At 42.8% G+C, this 18,695-nt stretch overlaps 1 protein-coding gene across 1 annotated transcript in view; it reads right to left on the bottom strand.

Moving 5' to 3' along the window:
* Positions 1-18,695, bottom strand: part of KIAA1549L (KIAA1549 like) — a 168,699-nt gene that overhangs the window by 133,142 nt on the left and 16,862 nt on the right. Inside the window, exon 3 of the mRNA XM_069553333.1 lies at positions 358-696. Coding sequence (XP_069409434.1) covers positions 358-696 — 339 coding nt within the window. The remainder of the gene's footprint in view (positions 1-357; positions 697-18,695) is intronic.

Below are 18,695 nucleotides of genomic sequence, written 5' to 3'. Positions count from 1 at the left end.
GATGAGGGATGCCTATTAAATCCTGGGCATTTCTGGATGGAGCGTGGTTCATTTCCTCAGCAAATGGGTTTAGGGGATTCGCTATGCTCTGACTTGAGGAGGAGTCAGTTGGAGCCGTGTGGGGGAATAAAGGCCCTTTGGTGGGTCGCTCTGCTGCCTTAGAAAAGATGATGGAATGAGGTGAGTGGGGAGCCAATGAAGAAGATGAAGATGAGAGGAGAGCGTCTGCCCTCGGGGAATGTAGTTCTGAGATGGAAAGAGTCCCTACCCGCGGCGGCCGCAACGGGAGGCCAGCGGTGAAGGGCGTCCCTGGCGGGAGGGTGGGCAGTGGGGGCGGCATGCGGGCGTGAGGCAAACCTGACGCGGCGGCCGCTTCTCTCCCCACTGGAGGTCTGGGCTGGACCAGGGTCTCGGTGGAATCCTTGGACGGCTCGAGGGAGGCGCTGCGTGCGCTGTCTTGGGGAGGAGAGAAGTCCCCGTGGGCCCGAGCTCGGCGGTGTGTCTTGGGTAGGGCCGTCCAGGCAAACTGCGGCCAGCTCGTGTTGTCAGGGGATGGTCCTGGCCCAGGCTTCATTCTGTCCACTGCTGAGGAAGACTGGACTTCGGAGAAAGGCCATGTTGGTGAAATCGGTAACAGCCTCCCATGAGGAGATGACTCCAGGGTCGGGGTGACAGCGATCTGCTGGTTGTCCGTTCCTGTGAAGTGAAATATCTTGCCATCAGGCCTTGGCTAATCATAGGTCCTGGAGAGAAGGGTAGGCAAGAGAAGTACCCCTTGGACCTCACAGAGCTTCCACGCCATTAAACATTCATTAAGACTCATTAAACACATCCAAACGATAACTTAGGTCATTACAGATAGGCCAATGCTGCAGCTAACCTACATGGTAGCGTAGGTGAGAGATAGCCACTGATGAGGTGATGCTTAAGCAAAGATGTGGAAGATATTTGTGTGTTTTAAATCTGTTCCACCGACAAGGGTTGGACTGTGAAACTCACAGCCTAGAAAACCAAAGCTGAACATGGCTCCCTGCCATGGCCAAGGACACCAAAATAAACCTCATCCAAGAATCCTCAGTGCAGAAGGGAAGGACTGTGTGTCTAAATGCAGATCTTTTATTCTTAGGGCATTTCAAGAGCAACAACTGAGGTTGCCTATGTTTGGAGAGATGGCACCCAGGAGACAGATTTATTAATATCTTGCTGGATTTAAAAGGATTCCTGATGCTATGGTTCACACCAGGTCAAACAGCAAAGGGGATTTCCTTCAAATTAGGCTATTTCCAAGAGAAAAACTGTTCATATCCCACCCAGGACCACAGACAGCTCTCACAAGGCCTGGTGTCACTACCAGCACCTGCAGAGAAACCAGAACTGTCAGCGCAAATGTGCAAAACTGCAGGCCGAAAGGCGAGGAGACAGGGCATGAAATGTGACTCCACGGGAAAGGAGGCGAAGAAACAACCAATCAGAAAGCTGGGAATTCCACGCGTGGGAGGACCTCCTGCTTGAGGATCCTCTCTGATCCCCTTTCCACAGCAGTGCCAATGGTGCTGACAAAGAGGAGGTACTCCTAGAGCTTTCTACACTATTGGCCAAAAAAAAACATTAGACTCAGGGATTTCCCTGGTGGTTCAGTGGTTAAGAATCCGCCTGCCAATGCAAGCGACAGGGGTTTGGTCCCTGGTCGGGGAAGATCCCACATGTCACGGGGCAACTAAGCCCATGCGCCACAACTACTGAAGCTCTTGTGCCTAGAGCCTGTTCTCTGCAAGGAGAAGCTTCTGCAACGAGAGGCCCACGCACCCCAAGTTAGGCCCTGCTTGCCCTAACTAGAGAAAGCCCACGTGTAGCAATGAACACCCAACACAGCCAATAAAGTTTTCTTTAAAGTTACACCCATCTGGTAGAAGCAGACAAACCAAGAGCTGAAGTCAGAAGAACTGGGCTTGTGCGCACCCTCCAGCCACCCACAACTGTTGTGTGTTTCTGTGGACTGTTGTTGCAAGAGTAAAGGCAACAAGCACACTCCAACTGCCCCATGGGGCGACTGGAAGGAACACAGGGTATCATGGAGGTGGAAGGAAGGGCTCCCCAAGAAGAAAAGCACTAAACAAACACTAAAAAAAAAAAAAAAATCACTAAACAAGTGAGCAGTTATTAGAATGGTCACGACAGGATCTAAGTCTCTGTGTTTTTGTTTGCTTATTTGCTTAACAAAAGACGACACTATGGCCCAGAGAGGCGACACCATTGGCGGAAACCACTTAACCCATCAGAGACAGAAGCAGCCCAGACGTGAGGCTTGCTCACTCCCACTGCAGCATCTTCTCCCTGACTGCCTCTCCAAACCAGTTCTAGTCTTCACTCCAGCTCCACTCTATCCTGCCACCAGAAAACCTAACAACCAACACCGAAACCTTTAAATATCTGAGCTTTTAGAAAATGAAATATACTGAGTCACAAAAGCTAAACAGTGATGATCCGCTGAAATATTCAGTTTCATTTTTTAAGAGGGAAACAGTTTCAGGACAAAGGGCAAACTTAGCCTCTGTGTTTCCTTATTACGAGATCAGAATCTCTAAAACTTCCTTTGTGCTGGACCCAAAGCTTCCTCCCTTTATACAGAAATAATTGGCAAATGCATATATAGCTACAGGACCAAAAAGTCTACACAGCATTTCATTAAGATAACTGCACTCCTTGGGAACTGTCTCACGGTTTGCTATGGAAATGGTGTTTCTGTTACTGCGCTCAGCCTAAGGAAATAAAATTGGTTGCAATTTTCCCTGGAAGGCTGATGCTCCTGCCATGTCTTGGTCCTTCTGTTCATGATGCTTACCTCCTAGACAGACTCAGGTTCACACGTCATGCGGTCTCGTCTGGCTATGCACGTAGGTGGTACTTACATGAGTGAATAGAACATCCTTCTAGTGTAGTTTGTCCATTTTGGTATTTTCCAATAACACTTTAGAATACATTTTTATTACTTGCATGTCAGGTGAAATCTATGTAGGATTTCTTCTTTTGTACTCTCACTGAAATAAATTCAACTAGGGGCTCAACTCACAGATTCAAAAGTCACACCAAATTAAACTGGTTACAAGCAGGTACCCTTCTAAGTCAAATAGGATGCAACACGCAGAGTATTTGCTTTCAGAAAGAGTTTTTGCAAACTCTTTCATAAAAATCTTACAAGCAGGAAGGGGAAGTGAGTGTCAGAGGATGAATACAAAGGGATTTGTAATTAACTGAAATGCACAACCAAAGGAGGCTAAAATAAGGAAACAGTCTCTAGTGGACTTGCCTCTGCCAAACCTTGCTGTTTATAGACTAGAATCCAGTGTTTCCCAAGCTATGCTTTACAAAACAGAGTGTCCCAACGTCCCTTAGGGACCATAATAAGCAAAGGCCCTCTGCCTTTGTAAAAGTGTATACAGGTAGCATGAGCAAAAAATAAGCTTTTGCTCTTTTAAATCACTGAAATTTGGGAGTTGTTTATTATGGTAGCATAACCTAACTTACCCTAACCTATTCAGAAACTGGTACCAGAGTGGACTTGGAACTTAGATGGGCATACTCCCATGTACATTAACATTTAAATAAAGGCTGAGTCCCATCATCCAGAAAACAAAAGAGCACCTAGGATGTAGCAAAAATTCAACAAATTGATGTTGGACAGTTTAATTAAACTTTGGCCAAAATTGATCACGCATATTTAACTTCTGAAATATGTTTATTTCTCAAACATATTTGACCTCAGAAGTTGATTACTCAAAAAAAAACCCAATGATATACATAAAGCTAAAGAAGAAAACATGCTCATTGAATTAGCAAATGATAGCAAATTCAAAAGAATAAATGATATGAAGAATTCCAGAGAAATACTTCAAAGACATGTCAACTAACTGAAATTATTATTGAAGGAAGACATAAATTAAGATTAAATATAAAGGCTTGCTTTTAATCCACATATTACCTGGATAAGAACAGAATGTGGGAGGTTTCCTTTAAGGATAGCTTATGTTACCTGTAGGTAGGGTTGACTGGAGTTCATTAAGAACTACAATAGGAATGTAGGCTAGCAAGAAAATAATAAATTCTTAGACTGCACTAAATTTTTTCACTCCTAAAATAAAAAAATATTTCACACTTAAGAAAAATATTTATAATGTCTGTATGTAAGGCATAAAGACAAATAATGAAAAACATACATGATCTCTGGCTTCATGGACATAGTAGTCTTATGGGAGATAAGGAGTTAAATCAAATATTCTCACAAGTATAAAAATGATACATGTTACAGATGAAAGATGCATGGTCCTTAAGAGCAGGCAATAAGAGGATGTGACCTGATGGGGGAGGTCAGAAAGCACATCACTTAGAAAGTAACTATCAAGGCAAGATCCAAAGAATAAGTAGAAGTTAATCAAGACATGAGAGTAGGGAAAAACATTCCACGTAGGAGCATTTGCAGAAACCTTGTTGCAGGAAGATGCATAAATAGTATAAGGAACTGAAAACAAAGTAACCATAGTGACATCAAGGAGAAGACGACTGGACATGCCACAAGATAAGGCTGAAGAGGTAGCTGAGGACCAACCATCAGAGTGTCACAGACACCAGTTCAAAGATGAGTGCAAAGGAACGGAGGTGAAGGTGGGAGGTGTACAGGAGCAAATGTGTTTCAGGACAATCTTTCTGGTTACAGGGTGAAGAACAGACTGCACCGCACGAGGCAAGAGTGGCCGACGGGAGACCAATAAGGAAATGACTGTTGTGGTCCAGGTATGCAAAGACAGAAAAGTTGTAAAGAGAAGCTAAGCCACAGTGGGAGATTGAAATGGATAATCCTCCTGGATCCCTTTCAAGTCTCAGAGTTCAGGACAATATATTTTTTTAAATATGTGTGTTTGTGGTAATTTTTTTTCTAATGGCTGCAAATCCTCCTATATGCCTCTCATTGAGAGGTAGAGTCTACGTCCCTTTGGACTTGAGACTGTTCCACCAATTAGAGTGTGACAGAAGAAATGCCATGAGACTTCTGAAGCTAACATCATAAAAAGCAGCTTGGCCTTTGGAATGCTCCCCTTCATATCCTCCTTTACTCTTCCTCCTGGAACCCAGACACCGCTCTATGAGCAGCCCAAGCCCTGTGGAGAGATCCAACCCTGTAAGTACTCCAGTCAACAGTCCCAGCTAAGCCCAAGCTTCCCAGTCATCTCAGCCCATGGACAGACAAGTGAATGAAAAAGCCTCCGGATAATTCTCGCCCCCAACCATCAGAATCACCATGGTTGTTTGAATCTTCCCTACAGAGGCCCCAGGCATCAAAAAGCAGAGACAAGTCATCCTCACTGTGCTCTGAATTCCTGAAACCATGAGCACAACAAAATAGTTGTTGTTTCAGAGCACTTTGTTTGGGGAGGAATGTTGTGCAGAAATAAAAACTGAAGCAGGACAGTGCTGTGTCCCTCACTTGTGGGAGTGAGTCACTATGATTCTTAAAAGGATTCAGAAGCCAAAAAATAGTTAAGAAGCCTTCTGCTTTATACACAAGACTTCAGAACTTTGTCTATGCTAATAAAAATATTTCTGTATTAATTAAAGAGGCATCATTGAAGGAGAAGAAGGGAAGAAAAATTTTGAGGGGGAAATGAGAGGTAGGTGGTATATATTTAGAAGAAGATCCAGGGGATCTTCCCCACCCAGGGATCGAACCCACATCTCCTGCGTTAGCCGGCAGATTCTTGACCACTAAGCCACCAGCAAAGCCATACGATTACATCTTGCTAGCAGACTCCCTCTGCTTGATGGCCTGATGAATTAGGGGTCATACTGAGAAAGCCAGGCTTCCCAGGTGACGCTAGTGGTAAAGAGCCCAATTGCCAATGCAGAGGCTGCATGTTCAATCTCTGGGTCAGGAAGATCCCCTGGAGGAGGGTATGGCAACCCTCTCCATTATTCTTACCTGGAGAATCCCATGGACAGAGGAGCCTGGCAGGGCACAGTCCATAGGATCGCAAAGAATCTAACAAAACTGAAGCAACTTAGCACAGATGTACTAATGGTGGAATGTGGGCAGTCTCTAGGAACTACAGGTGGCATCTCAGAACTGAGAGTGGCCTTCAGCTGACAGCCAGCAAAAATCCAGGGCCTTCAATCTGGCGGCCACAAGGAAATGAACTCTGCCAACCTGGGTGAACTTGAAGTGGATTCTTCCCCAGCCAAGACTCTGGATGAGAATACAGCCTGGTTGACACCATGATGGTAGCCTTAAGAGACCTTGTACAAAGGACCCAGATAAGCTGTGCTCAACTCTTGATCCACCGAAGCTGAGATCATAAATGTGTGTTGTTTTAAGCTGTAAAGTTTGTGGTAGTTAGTCAACAATCGAAAACTGATACAGGTAGGAAGGAAGGCGCTGTGGAAGGGCACATGGGGCTGTAGGAAGAGGACATGGAATATGAGGGCCCGTGGCTGAAGCACAGCATAAAGGACGGTGAGAAGGGGAGCTCAAGACAGCAGAAAGGAAGCATGAATTAACATGTTTGGACTATCACAGAGAACAAGCTATGAAATAAAAAATTCTAACACAGTACCTGAGACGCAGAGGAAGTTATTTGAAAAGAACACAAGGCTTTGCAAGACCAGAAACAAAGCCACCACAGCAAATAGCGCCAGACATGTTGGAAGGTTGCTATGAAACAGGCTGTACTCATCTGTTTAAATTCTATTTTCAAGGGGGGAAAAAAAAGCACACTAGTCTAATCAAATTACTCATTTCTTACTTTTCTCAATGAATTCTCACTGATTCTCCAATCTCCCCTTTCCTTATAACATGAATTGTTCTTTGCTGAAAATACCGTAATAGTCTTCCAAAAATGCACAGAAAGCGATGTCCCACACGTTACAGCGGGAGATAAAGGCAATTTCGTCTTCCAGCACAAGCCCCGGACTGGCTATCCTTTCTAAACAATTACAAACACTACCCTTTCTAGGGATGAGGAAACAATTACTTTCTGCTTGGACAGTGTTTCCCACAAAGGGACTGGTAATCTCAAGAACTGTAAAGGGAAGTAGTTTAGATGGTTGAGACTTAAGGAGCTTCTGGATGAAGAAAGACAAAGAGCAGAAATCAAGTTATGTTGTGAATGAGTGAAAGCAAACAAGAGGAAACCCTCAAAATAATGAAAAGTTAACTTGAATCAGTTCTATCCTTCTCAAGGCACCAAGAATGAGTGATTACACAAATGCTACTCAGCTGACAACTGACACAAACCCATTTCAAACCAAGTTTATTTGAGCCAAGTTTAAATAAAACCATGGCTCTCATGGAGCCTCAGGAAAGTAATGTCACTCCTCTCTAAGCATCCGACGGTAATAACAGGCACGAGCTTGCATGCACAGGTTAAGTACCAAGGGCTCCTTCTGCTCAGCAAGCTTGCGTGAAGTCAGTCCCAGAACAGCTAAACTTAGCCTTGAACTAAGAGTCCAGCCAATGCCAATGTGTGTGCTCAGTCATGTCTGATTCTTTGCGACCCTACAGACTATAGCTTGCCAGACTCCTCTGTCCGTGGGATTTTTCAGGCAAGAATATTGGAATGGGTTGCCATTTCCTCCTCCAGGGGATCTTCCCAACCCAGGGATCAAACCCACATCTCCTACGTCTTCTTCATTGCAGGCAGATTCTTTATCCACTGAGCATCAAGGAAGCCCTGAAGCAGATCACTAACATGGCAAAACATCAGAAGTTAAGAAAATGCTTAGCCACATTTGAACATAGTCTATCACTTACTGATGTCAAAATGGTGAAAACTATCTCCCTCATCTCCCCAGACCTCAGAGGCCCACGTGGGAACACCGAGACGCACAATGATGAATTGTTCAGGCCCTTGGCACCACCTGTTTATCATCCTTGGTGCTTGTACATAAGATGCAGACCCAGGCTGTGAGGATGCTGCTGCCTGTGCAGGGCACACTCTAACCTCACAGACGCCCCCGGGGTAGAGCAGCGTCTCTGCTGCTGCCACTCCTCACCTGAGCCTCTCTCTTCAGTTCCCAGGGCTCTGTCAGCCTCCGGGTCAGGGCTGTTTCCAGAGCCCTCAGAGTCTGCTACTTACAGAGTGTCCTCAATTCAGGTTCACAGGGTTGCTTCTTGGTTTCCTCAAAACCACTCTTGTAACCCAGCCATAATCCTTTTCCAATCAGCACTGTTCCTCTCTCTGCCTGCTGGCAGGACAGAGGAGAAGACAGGCCTCCTTAGTTGGCCTAACACATGCTGCAGTATGGTTGCATTTATAACCAAGGTCAAGAAACCATCTACTCTGTCCAGCTCCCCACTTCCCAGCAAGTCTGCCTCACTGAGCGCTTACAGGAAAGCAAGCCTGATCCCCAGCAGTCCTTAAATGTAGGGAGCTAAGGCAATCAACGAATAAATACCCCAAACTCATCTTCCTTGTATGTCAGAGAAAAACAGCTGCAGCTTCCTATCAGGCCCCACAGTCAGACGGCCTGGATTCAAGTCCCACTCACTCCTCCACTTGCCGTGTGACCTTGGGTGAGATACTTAACCTCTCTGTGCCTCAGTTTCCTCAAGAGACAATCACAGTACCTATTTTATGACACCCATGAAATTGTTTTAAGGATTATAATGAGGTAGCACACGTCAAGTTCTTAGAACAGTGCCGGGCACACACTGCTAGCTATTATTATTATTATCTGTTGAGTTCTGGGTAGGCATGGATGTACTCAGAAGCCACCCCAGGGGACCTGAACACTAGTCATAACTTAGAAATGCCTGCAAATCATGCACTGTTACGACTCCACACAACTGTGGAACTGCTTATAGTTTGTACAATACTGTCACACCCTCATTCCACCTTGTTCCTCACAGTCCCTGTTATTACCCTCATTTTACAGGTGGAGAAACCGAGGTTCAGGGAGGTCAAGTGCTGCCTTGGTCAAGGTCATGCTGAGAGTTACGTTATAGCCACATATGACTCCACCCCCTTGACCTCAGATCCAGGGCTCTCTATTCCACATGGGAAACAGTAGGTCTCCCTCCATCTCCAGGTCTGGGGTGGACTCTATCCTCCCAGGAGGACCCCCAACAGACTGCAGCCCACATAGTAGCTGCCCCTTCCTGTCTGAGGATGAGTCTGTGTGCTTGGTGCCTCTTCAACAAACATTACTGAGCACCACTCTAAATCATCGAGACCTGTCAAACTTCGATTCCCAGAAGGTCAAAAGAGATGGATTAAGCATCATTGCTATGCTGAAGCATCCGCTCTTCACCCTGCAGTCCTGAAGTTTGGTGCCTGGGATATTCTTGCCTAAGATGATTTCTCTTGGGGCTTTTTAAAACGAAATGCGCCAGTTAATAGAATCAAATTGCCATTCCTTGAAGTGATGCCAGCAAAGAGAAAGTTCTGTTTATTGCTTCGACAGAAGCATTTTAACTTTCAAAGCTCTTTCACAGCTGTTTTCTTCTTTTCTTTAAGTTTATTGCTTTCAAATCCTTTGTAAAACAGGTTTAAAAATAAAGTTGATCTTCCCCCTTTATAACAGTAATAAATTTCACTGTTTTTTCAAAATCCTTGATATATGTGATCATTATAGAATATTCAGAAAATGGAAGATGGAAAAGTAGAAGGCAAGCTGTGTTGGAGAAGACTCTCGAGAGTCCCTTGGACTGCAAGGAGATCCAACTAGTCCATTCTGAAGGAGATCAACCCTGGGATTTCTTTGGAAGGAATGATGCTAAAGCTGAAACTCCAGTACTTTGGCCACGTCATGCAAAGAGTTGACTCATTGGAAAAGACTCTGATGCTGGGAGGGATTGGGGGCCGGAGGAGAAGGGGATGACAGAGGATGAGATGGCTGGATGGCATCACTGACTTGATGGACGTGAGTCTGAGTAAACTCCGGGAGATGGTGATGGACAGGGAGGCCTGGCGTGCTGCGATTCATGGGGTCGCAAAGAGTCGGACATGACTGAGGGACTGAACTGAACTGAACCCTCAACCTTCTCCAAGTACATGTCCAGTTCATCAAGAAAACCAGGATTCATACTGTGGTGAGTTGTACTTATGGACTTCATTCTTGGAAAAGCTTGGGTTTGCTCGGTTTTCAGACCTATGATTACACTGCCCATCCAAATTTGCACCTGCTTCTTGTCTTTTATAGCATTGTATTAAGGCATGCTTCCATATTGGATAGGCTCTAATTATTTCCACTAAGATGTGATATCATAATTTGTTTAACCATCCCCTAATTGTTAGGATACAAGTTTTTCATAAATTTTCAGTATTATAAATAAAGGCCTCATTGCCTTCCAAATCTGTCATCACAGCCCATGTGTAGCAGATGGGACAGATGCAATGACCTCCTCTTATGGACCAGGACACCACACATATAGAAGAACATCTGCAGCAAGAGAAATAAATCAATGAGACTTGGCGTTTCTCTCTTCCCCCTACACCTTAGCATCCTTCCGATCTCTCAGATAGGGTCATTTATAAGTTTTAAAACTTCATGATGGCCTAACTCAATGACAGAAAACACAATGAACCACCAGTAACTGACCACCAGTATAACTGACCTTCTCCAACAACTGACCAGTATTTAGGACAACCTTAATTGGCAAACCTTTGCAGATTTTCATATGTTTTAGTATTTCACTCCAATGACCTTAAGGGAGGTTGAGACCATTTAAATCCATTAGGCAAGCAATACTGGAGATCTAGGGCTGCCCACCTGGAAAATCCCATGGATGGAAAAGCCTGGTCCATGGGGTCGCTGAGGGTCGGACACAACTGAGTGACTTCACTTTAAATTTTCACTTTTGTGCGTTGGAGAAGGAAATGGCAACCCACTCCAGTGTTCTTTCCTGGAGAATCCCAGGGACGGGGGAGCCTGGTAGGCTGCCATCTATGGGGTCGCACAGAGTCGGACACGACTGAAGTGACGCAGCAGCAGCAGCAGCAGCAGCAGCAGCAGCAGCAGCAGCAGCAGCAGGGCTGCCCAGGTGGCTCAGTGGGTAAAGTATTTACCTGTGATGCAGGAGACGTGGGTTCGATCCCTGGGTTGGGAAGATCCCCTGGAGGAGAAAATGGCAACCCACTCCAGTACTCTTCCCTGGATAATCCCACGGACAGAGGAGCCTGAAGGGCTACAGTCCATGGGGTCACAAAGAGAAGGACATGACTGAAGTGACTCAGCACACAATACGCATACATACACTGGAGATCTAGGGAATTCTATACCTAAAGAAACGCAGAAACAGGAGCTTAGTTCAGTTCAGTTCAGTAGCTCAGTCATGTCTGACTCTTTATGACTTCATGGACTACAGCACGCCAGGCCTCCCTGTCCTTCACCAACTCCTGGAGTTTATTCAAACTCATGTCCATTGAGTCAGTGATGCCATCCAACCATCTTATCTTCAGTCATCCCCTTCTCTTCCTGCCTTCAATCTTTCCCAGCATCAGGGTCTTTTCAAATGAATCAGTTCTTCACATCAGGTGGCCAAAGTATTGGAGTTTCAGCTTCAGCATCAGTCCTTCCAATAAATGTTCAGGACTGATTTCCTTTAGGATAGACTGGTTGGATCTCCTTGCAGTCCAAGGGACTCTCAAGAGTCTTCTCCAACACCACAGTTCAAAAGCATCAATTTTTCGGTGCTCAACTTTCTTTATAGTCCAAGTCTCACATCCATACATGGCTACCAGAAAAACCATAGCTTTGACTAGACAGACCTTTGTTGGCAAAGTAATGTCTCTGCTTTTTAATATGCTGTCTAGGTTGGTCATAACTTTTCTTCCAAAGAGCAAGTGTCTTTTAATTTCAGGCTGCAGTCACCACCTGCAGTGATTTTTGGAGCCCCCAAAATAATGTCTGTCACTATTTCCACTGTTTCCCCATTTATTTACCATGAAATGATGGGACCAGATGCCATGATCTTAGTTTTCTGAATGTTGAGTTTTAAGCCAACTTTTCCACTCTCCTCTCTCACTTTCATCAAGAGGCTCTTTAGTTCTTTTTCGCTTTCTGCCATAAGTGTGGTGTCATCTGAATATCTGAGGTTATTGATATTTCCCCTGGCAATCTTGATTCCAGCTTGTGCTTCATCCAGTCCAGCATTTCTCATGATGTACTCTGCATATAAGTTAAATAAGCAGGGTGACAATATACAGCCTTGATGGTCACATGGACCACAGCCTTGTCTAACTCAGTGAAAACTATGAGCCATGCCGTGTAGGGCCACCCAAAATGGATGGGTCATGGTGGAGAGTTCTGACAAAACGTGGTCCACTAGAGAAAGGAATGGCAAACCACTTCAGTATTCTTGCCTTGAGAACCTCATGAACAATATGAAAAGGCAAAAAGATAGGACACTGAAAGATGAACTCCCTAGGTTGGTAGGTGCCCAATATGCTACTGGAGATCAGTGGATCCAGAAAGAATGAAGGGATGAAGCCAAAGCAAAGACATAACCCAGTTGTGGAAGTGACTGGTGATGGAAGTAAAATCCAATGCTGTAAAGAGCAATATTACATAGGAACCTGGAATGTTAGGTCTATGAATCAAGGCAAGTTGGAAGTGGTCAAACAGGAGATGGCAAGAGTAAATATCGACATTTTAGGAATCAGCAAACTAAAATGGACTGGAATGGGTGAATTTAGCTCAGATGACCATTATATCTACGTTTGTGGGCAAGAATCCCTTAGAAGAAATGGAGTAGCCATCATAGTCAACAAAAGAGTCCAAAATGCAGTCTCAAAAACAATAGAATGATCTCTGTTAGTCTCCAAGGCAAACCATTCAATATCACAGTAATCCAAGTCTATGCCCCAATCAGTAATGCTGAAGAAGCTGAAGCTGAACAGTTCTATGAAGACCTACAAGACCTTCTAGAACTAACACCCAAAAAAGATGTCCTTTTCATTATAGGGAACTGAAATGCAAGAGTAGAAAGTCAAGAAACACCTGGAATAACAGGCAAATTTGGCCTAAGGGTACAGAATGAAGCAGGGCAAAGACTAACAGAGTTTTGCCAAGAGAATGCACTGGTCATAACAAACACCCTCTTCCAAAAACACAAGAGAAGATTCTACACATGGACATCACCAGATGGTCAATATCAAAATCAGATTGATGTATCCTTTGCAGCCAAAGATGGAGAAGCTCTATACAGTCAGCAAAGACAAGACCAGGAGCTGACTGTGGCTCAGATCATGAACTCTTTATTGCCAAATTCAGACTTAATTTGAAGAAAGTAGGGAAAACCACTAGACCATTCAGGTATGACCTAAATCAAATCCATTACGATTATAAAGTAGAAGAGACAAATAGAGTCAAGAGGTTAGATCTAATAGAGTGCCTGAAGAACTATTGATGGAGGTTCATGACATTGTACAAGAGGCGGTGATCGAGACCATCCCCAAGAAAAAGAAATGCAACAAGGCAAAATGGTTGTCTGATAAGGCCTTACAAATAGCTATGAAAAGAAGAAAAGCAAAAGGCAAAGAAGAAAAGGAAAGATACACCCATTTGAATGAAGAGTTCCAAAGAATAGCAAAGAGAGATAAGAAAGCATTCCTCAGTGATTAGTGCAAAGAAATAGACAAAAACAATAGAATGGGAAAGAAGAGATCTCTTCAAGAAAATTAGAGATACCAAGGGAACATTTCATGCAAAGATGGGCACAATAAAGGACAGAAATGGTATGGACCTAACAGAAGCAGAAGATATTAAGAAGAGGTGGCAAGAATACACAGAACTGTACAAAAAAGATCTTCACGACCCAGATAATCACGATGGTGTGATCACTCACCTAGAGCCAGACATCCTGGAATGTGAAGTCAAGTGGGCCTTAGGAAGCATCACTACGAACAAAGCTAGTGGAAGTGATGGAATTCCAGTTGAGCTATTTCAAATCCTAAAAGGTGATGCTGTGAAAGTGCTGCACTCAATATGCCAGCAAATTTGGAAAACTCAGCAGTGGCCACAGGACTGGAAAAGGTCAGTTTTCATTCCAATCCCAAAGAAAGGTAATGCCAAAGAATGCTCAAACTACCTCACAATTGCACTCATCTCAGATGCTAGCAAAGTAATGCTTAAAATTCTCCAAGCCAGGCTTCAACAGTATGTGAACTGTGAACTTCCAGATGTTCAAGCTGGTTTTAGATAAGGCAGAGGAACCAGAGATCAAATTGACAACATCTGTTGGATCATTGAAAAAACAAGAGAGTTCGAGAAAAACATCTACTTCTGTTTTATTGATTATGCCAAAGCCTTTGACTGTGGATCACAACAAATTGTGGAAAATTCTTCTAGAGATGGGAATACCAGACCACCTTACCTGCCTCCTGAGAAACCTGTATGCAGGCCAAGAAGCAACAGTTAGAACTGGACATGGAACAACAGACTGGTTCCAACAGGAGCTTAGAGAGTTGAGCAAAAAGACGACATATTACTAGTCTTCCCCATGTTGAAAGGTTTAAATGTAAACTATTCCTAAGAGACAGTCCCGTAATTAAGATGCACTATTCCCACAACTCTTTATTTTTAGCTCTATAGGAGTACTTTTCCCTTTCTGCTTAGTATTACAACCAGTTATCTCAATTATTAGCTCATCACTTTACCATTTATCCCACAAGCACACAATGAATGCTTTATTTGATTGTCTTACAAAGATGAACAAACTGTAATCTCACTGGGAAGGTGCTTAGGAGGAGGGGCCTGCTTCCAGCTGTGCAAACTTAGGCAAGTGATATACATCTCTGTGCCTGTTTCCTCCTTTCTAAGATGAAGATGGTAATAATTGCTGTCTCACAGGCTGTTTTGAGGCTTAAAGGCATTGATCCATGTAGAGTATGTGAAATGTATCCTTGTATGTGGTTAGCAGTCAAAATGTTACTTGTTTTGATTATCATCAAGGGGCACAAACACCAGCTGAGAGGTTTCAGGGATATATCTTTTTTCTAAACTATGATAAAAATACATTCTTATACTCTCACTTTTCTGGGTAAATGGATTCTGTCTTCTCAGGAATAGTTCTTGTTTCTTACAATGAATCCCTTTTATCCAGCCATAATTCTCCAATGAGTACCTGAGCAATCCATCTGGCTTTCTTAGCTTTAGTAAGATTCACAAATTCATCTTCTGCATTAGATGTCTCCCCTGAAGTCAACTTATTTCCACAGTCAAGAATATGGTTTCGAAGATGATTAATTCAGAATGGTTTCAAAATGAACACTTTCCCAATAAGATTCCTTATAAATCTAACTACAGCTACAGCTGAGATGCTAAGAAGGCAGAGACAGAACAAGAGCAACTCATATATTTATATCAAATTTTAAAATTAATAATTTATGTATTTATTAATACTTAATCCACTCCAGTATTCTTACCTGGGAAGCCCTATGGACAGAGGACACTGGTGGGCTCACAGTCCATGGGGTTACTACAGTCAGACATGACTTAGCAACTAAACAACAACAATTCACTTCATATATGAGAAAAAAATTGATAACCAAAATTAAACCAGAAATGAAAAATGCAAACAAATTAATACACAAAAAGGGAGCCACTATGAAAAAAGGCACCCAAACTAGATATATTCAGATGAGAGATATCTAACTTTAAATAACTCAAAAAAACAAACAGGTAATTCTAATGTTATTAAACTAACTCAGGCCTTTGAAATATATGAAAATGTCCCCACTTGTTTTATGAAATCAGTAATGCCTTAACACCAAAATCCAATAAAGATATATTAAACAAATATACACTGATCAAAATATGTAAATGAATACAGGGCAGCCAAGCAAAAATGTGTATACGTGGAGGACAGGAAAAAATAACAGTGAAAATAGAAATCTTTGTGCACATCAAGATAGAGTTATATTAAAATTATGTATGTATATATATAATAAAGTATGTAATACATAAGTATTAATTAATAAATACTAAAATTTTATAAGGTTTTGTGATAGTCAACATAAACACACTCACAAGTATATGCACAAAACACGCATATACACAAAAGGAGTATGTTAAACTCTTACTGAATTTAAAGACCAGATATTATGACTGTAGGTGAAACTCTGGACTCAATGTTTTCCACCTCAACTCTGTACCATCTGCCTTGTAGTTCGTGATAGGCAGAGTCCTTCTCATTCATGTTGTATTTCATAGGATATTTTGTTACCTTGGTACAAAAATAATACTACAGATATCTAGACAACTCAACATTCTCTAAAACTGAGAAAAAGCAAAGATAAGCCTTCCTGGGTAACTCAGCAGTTAAGAATCTGCCTGCCAATGCAGGAGACTCAGGAGACGCCGGTTTGATCCGTGGATTGGGGGAAACTCCTGGAGAAGGAAAAGGCAACCCATTCCAGTATTCTTGCCTGGAAAATCCCATGGACAGGGGAGCCTGGCGAGTTACAGTCCATGTGGTTGCAAAGAGTCAGACATGTCTTAGCAACTAAATAACAACCATGTTCCAACATCCCTTCCAATAAATACTGGTCCCGTGCAAGGATTTGAGGGAAAAAAAGATTCTTTATTCAAAAATGTTCAGGACATTTCTCTAAAAAGGGCATACAGATGGCCAATAGGCACATGAAAAGATGTTCAACATCGCTAGTTATTAGAGAAACGCAAATCAAAACTACAATGAGATATCACCTCACACCGGTCAGAATGGTTATCATCAAAAAATTCATTCACAAACAATAAATGCTGGCAAGGGTGTGGAGAGAAGGGAACCCTCCTGCACTGTTGGTGGGAATGTAAACTGGTACAGCCAGTACGGAGAACGGTATGGAGGTTCCTTACGTAACTAAAAATAGAGCTACCATATGACGCTGAGACCCCACTCCTGGGCACATATCCAGAGAAGAACAAAAAGATACATGCGTCCCAGTGCTCACTGCAGCACTGTTTACGACGGCCAAGACGTGGAAACAACCGAAATGTCCACTGACGGAGGAATAGCTAGAGAAGATGTAGCGCATACATATACACACATGAGTGAAGTGAGTGAAAGTCGCTCAGTCACGCCTGACTCTTTGCAACCCCGTGGACCGTACAGTCCATGGAATTTTCCAGGCCAGAATACTGGAGTGGGTAGCCTTTCCCTTCTCCAGGGATCTTCCCAACCCAGGGATCGAATCCAGGTCTCCTGCATTGCAGGCGGATTCTTTACCAGCTGAGCCACAAGGGAAACCCAGTATATATATATATTAAAAAGAATGAAATAAAGCCATTTGCAGCAACATGGATGGACCTAGAGAATGTCATACTGAGTGGAGTAAGTCGGAGAAGGAGAAATATCATATGACATCCCTTATATGCAGAATATAAAAAGAAATGATACAAATGGTCTTACTTACAAAACAGAAAGAGACTCAGACTTACAAAACTAGCTCATGGTTGCCAGGGGGAAGAGATAGTTAAGGACTTTGGGAAGGTCATGTACACACTGCTACATTTAAAATGGATAACCAACAAAAACCTATTGTATAGCATCTGGAACTCTGCTCAATGTTAAGTGCCAGCCATGATGGGAGAGTTCTGGGGGAGAACAGATGCATGTATATGTATGGCTGAGTCCCTTCACTGTTCACCTGAAACTATCATAACATTGTTAATTGGCATTACCCTGATACAAAATATTTTTGGTGTTAAAAAAAATTTTTTTTAAGAGAGAGAGAGAAAAAAGAAGTATCAGTGGCAAAAAAAAAAAAATGTTCAGAACATTTCTTGTGGGAGATTCCCAGATTTACAGACAAGCTCACTGAAGATTTTGAAAAGTATGTAATAAACAAAAGTTCTGTTTCATCTGAAGTGCAGTATTAATCACTGTCATGTCCAACTCTTTGCGACCCCATGGACTGTAGCCCGCCAGGCTCCTAGAATTCTCCAGGCAAAAATAATGGAGTGGGTAGCCATTCCATTCTTTAGGCGATCTTTCCGACCTAGGGATCAAATCTGGGTTTCCTACACTGAAGTCAGATTCTTTACCGTAAAATACTAAAGCTAGTTGACTGTGGAATTTTTCTTCTTTTTTCACCTGATACCAGTTAATAAACCCAACTGAAGAACACTTTGAGCGAATCCCAGCTTAGATCATTGCAGAATTTAAAGTTGTTGCCCTTGGGCAATTTCAGACAAAGAGAGAACCAAAGAAAAACTGACGGGTGGACTGAATTCATTAAGGGATCAGAAACAAACTCTTGGTCATTATATAGCTGACAGATTCTGTTTGCTTGTTTCACAGTGTATGATATCAGACGTATCCGCAAACTCCTTTATTGATGCACATCACTGAGATAACGCAAGCCTGAGCACTAGGAAATCAGTAATGTGCTGTCACGAATGGAAAGAACCATCGTTATTACACTGATTGGCTCTAATGCCTTCCTGGGGCATTAAGTTAATTTAGGTAAAATAATAATATCAATAATTTTATTGTTTTCCCCTCTGACTGGAGACATATTTTTAAAAATGAATGCTCTACTGGAAAAGGCTCTGTGATGCTTCATGGATACCGATGTTTTTCTTACAATGAGACACTAAAAACCTACAAGTATCTATGTGGAGACCAAAGAAGCAGAATAAGTTGCCAATATTAATACAAATATTATTACTGACTCAATTCATAGTCATTGATGACTGATTTAGGC

Source organism: Ovis canadensis, chromosome 15 (assembly GCF_042477335.2).
Source record: "Ovis canadensis isolate MfBH-ARS-UI-01 breed Bighorn chromosome 15, ARS-UI_OviCan_v2, whole genome shotgun sequence".
In the NCBI taxonomy this organism is placed as follows: Eukaryota; Metazoa; Chordata; class Mammalia; order Artiodactyla; family Bovidae; genus Ovis; species Ovis canadensis.
Note: the sequence above shows the minus strand (reverse complement) of the source record. Positions and strands in the feature narration are given on the sequence as shown.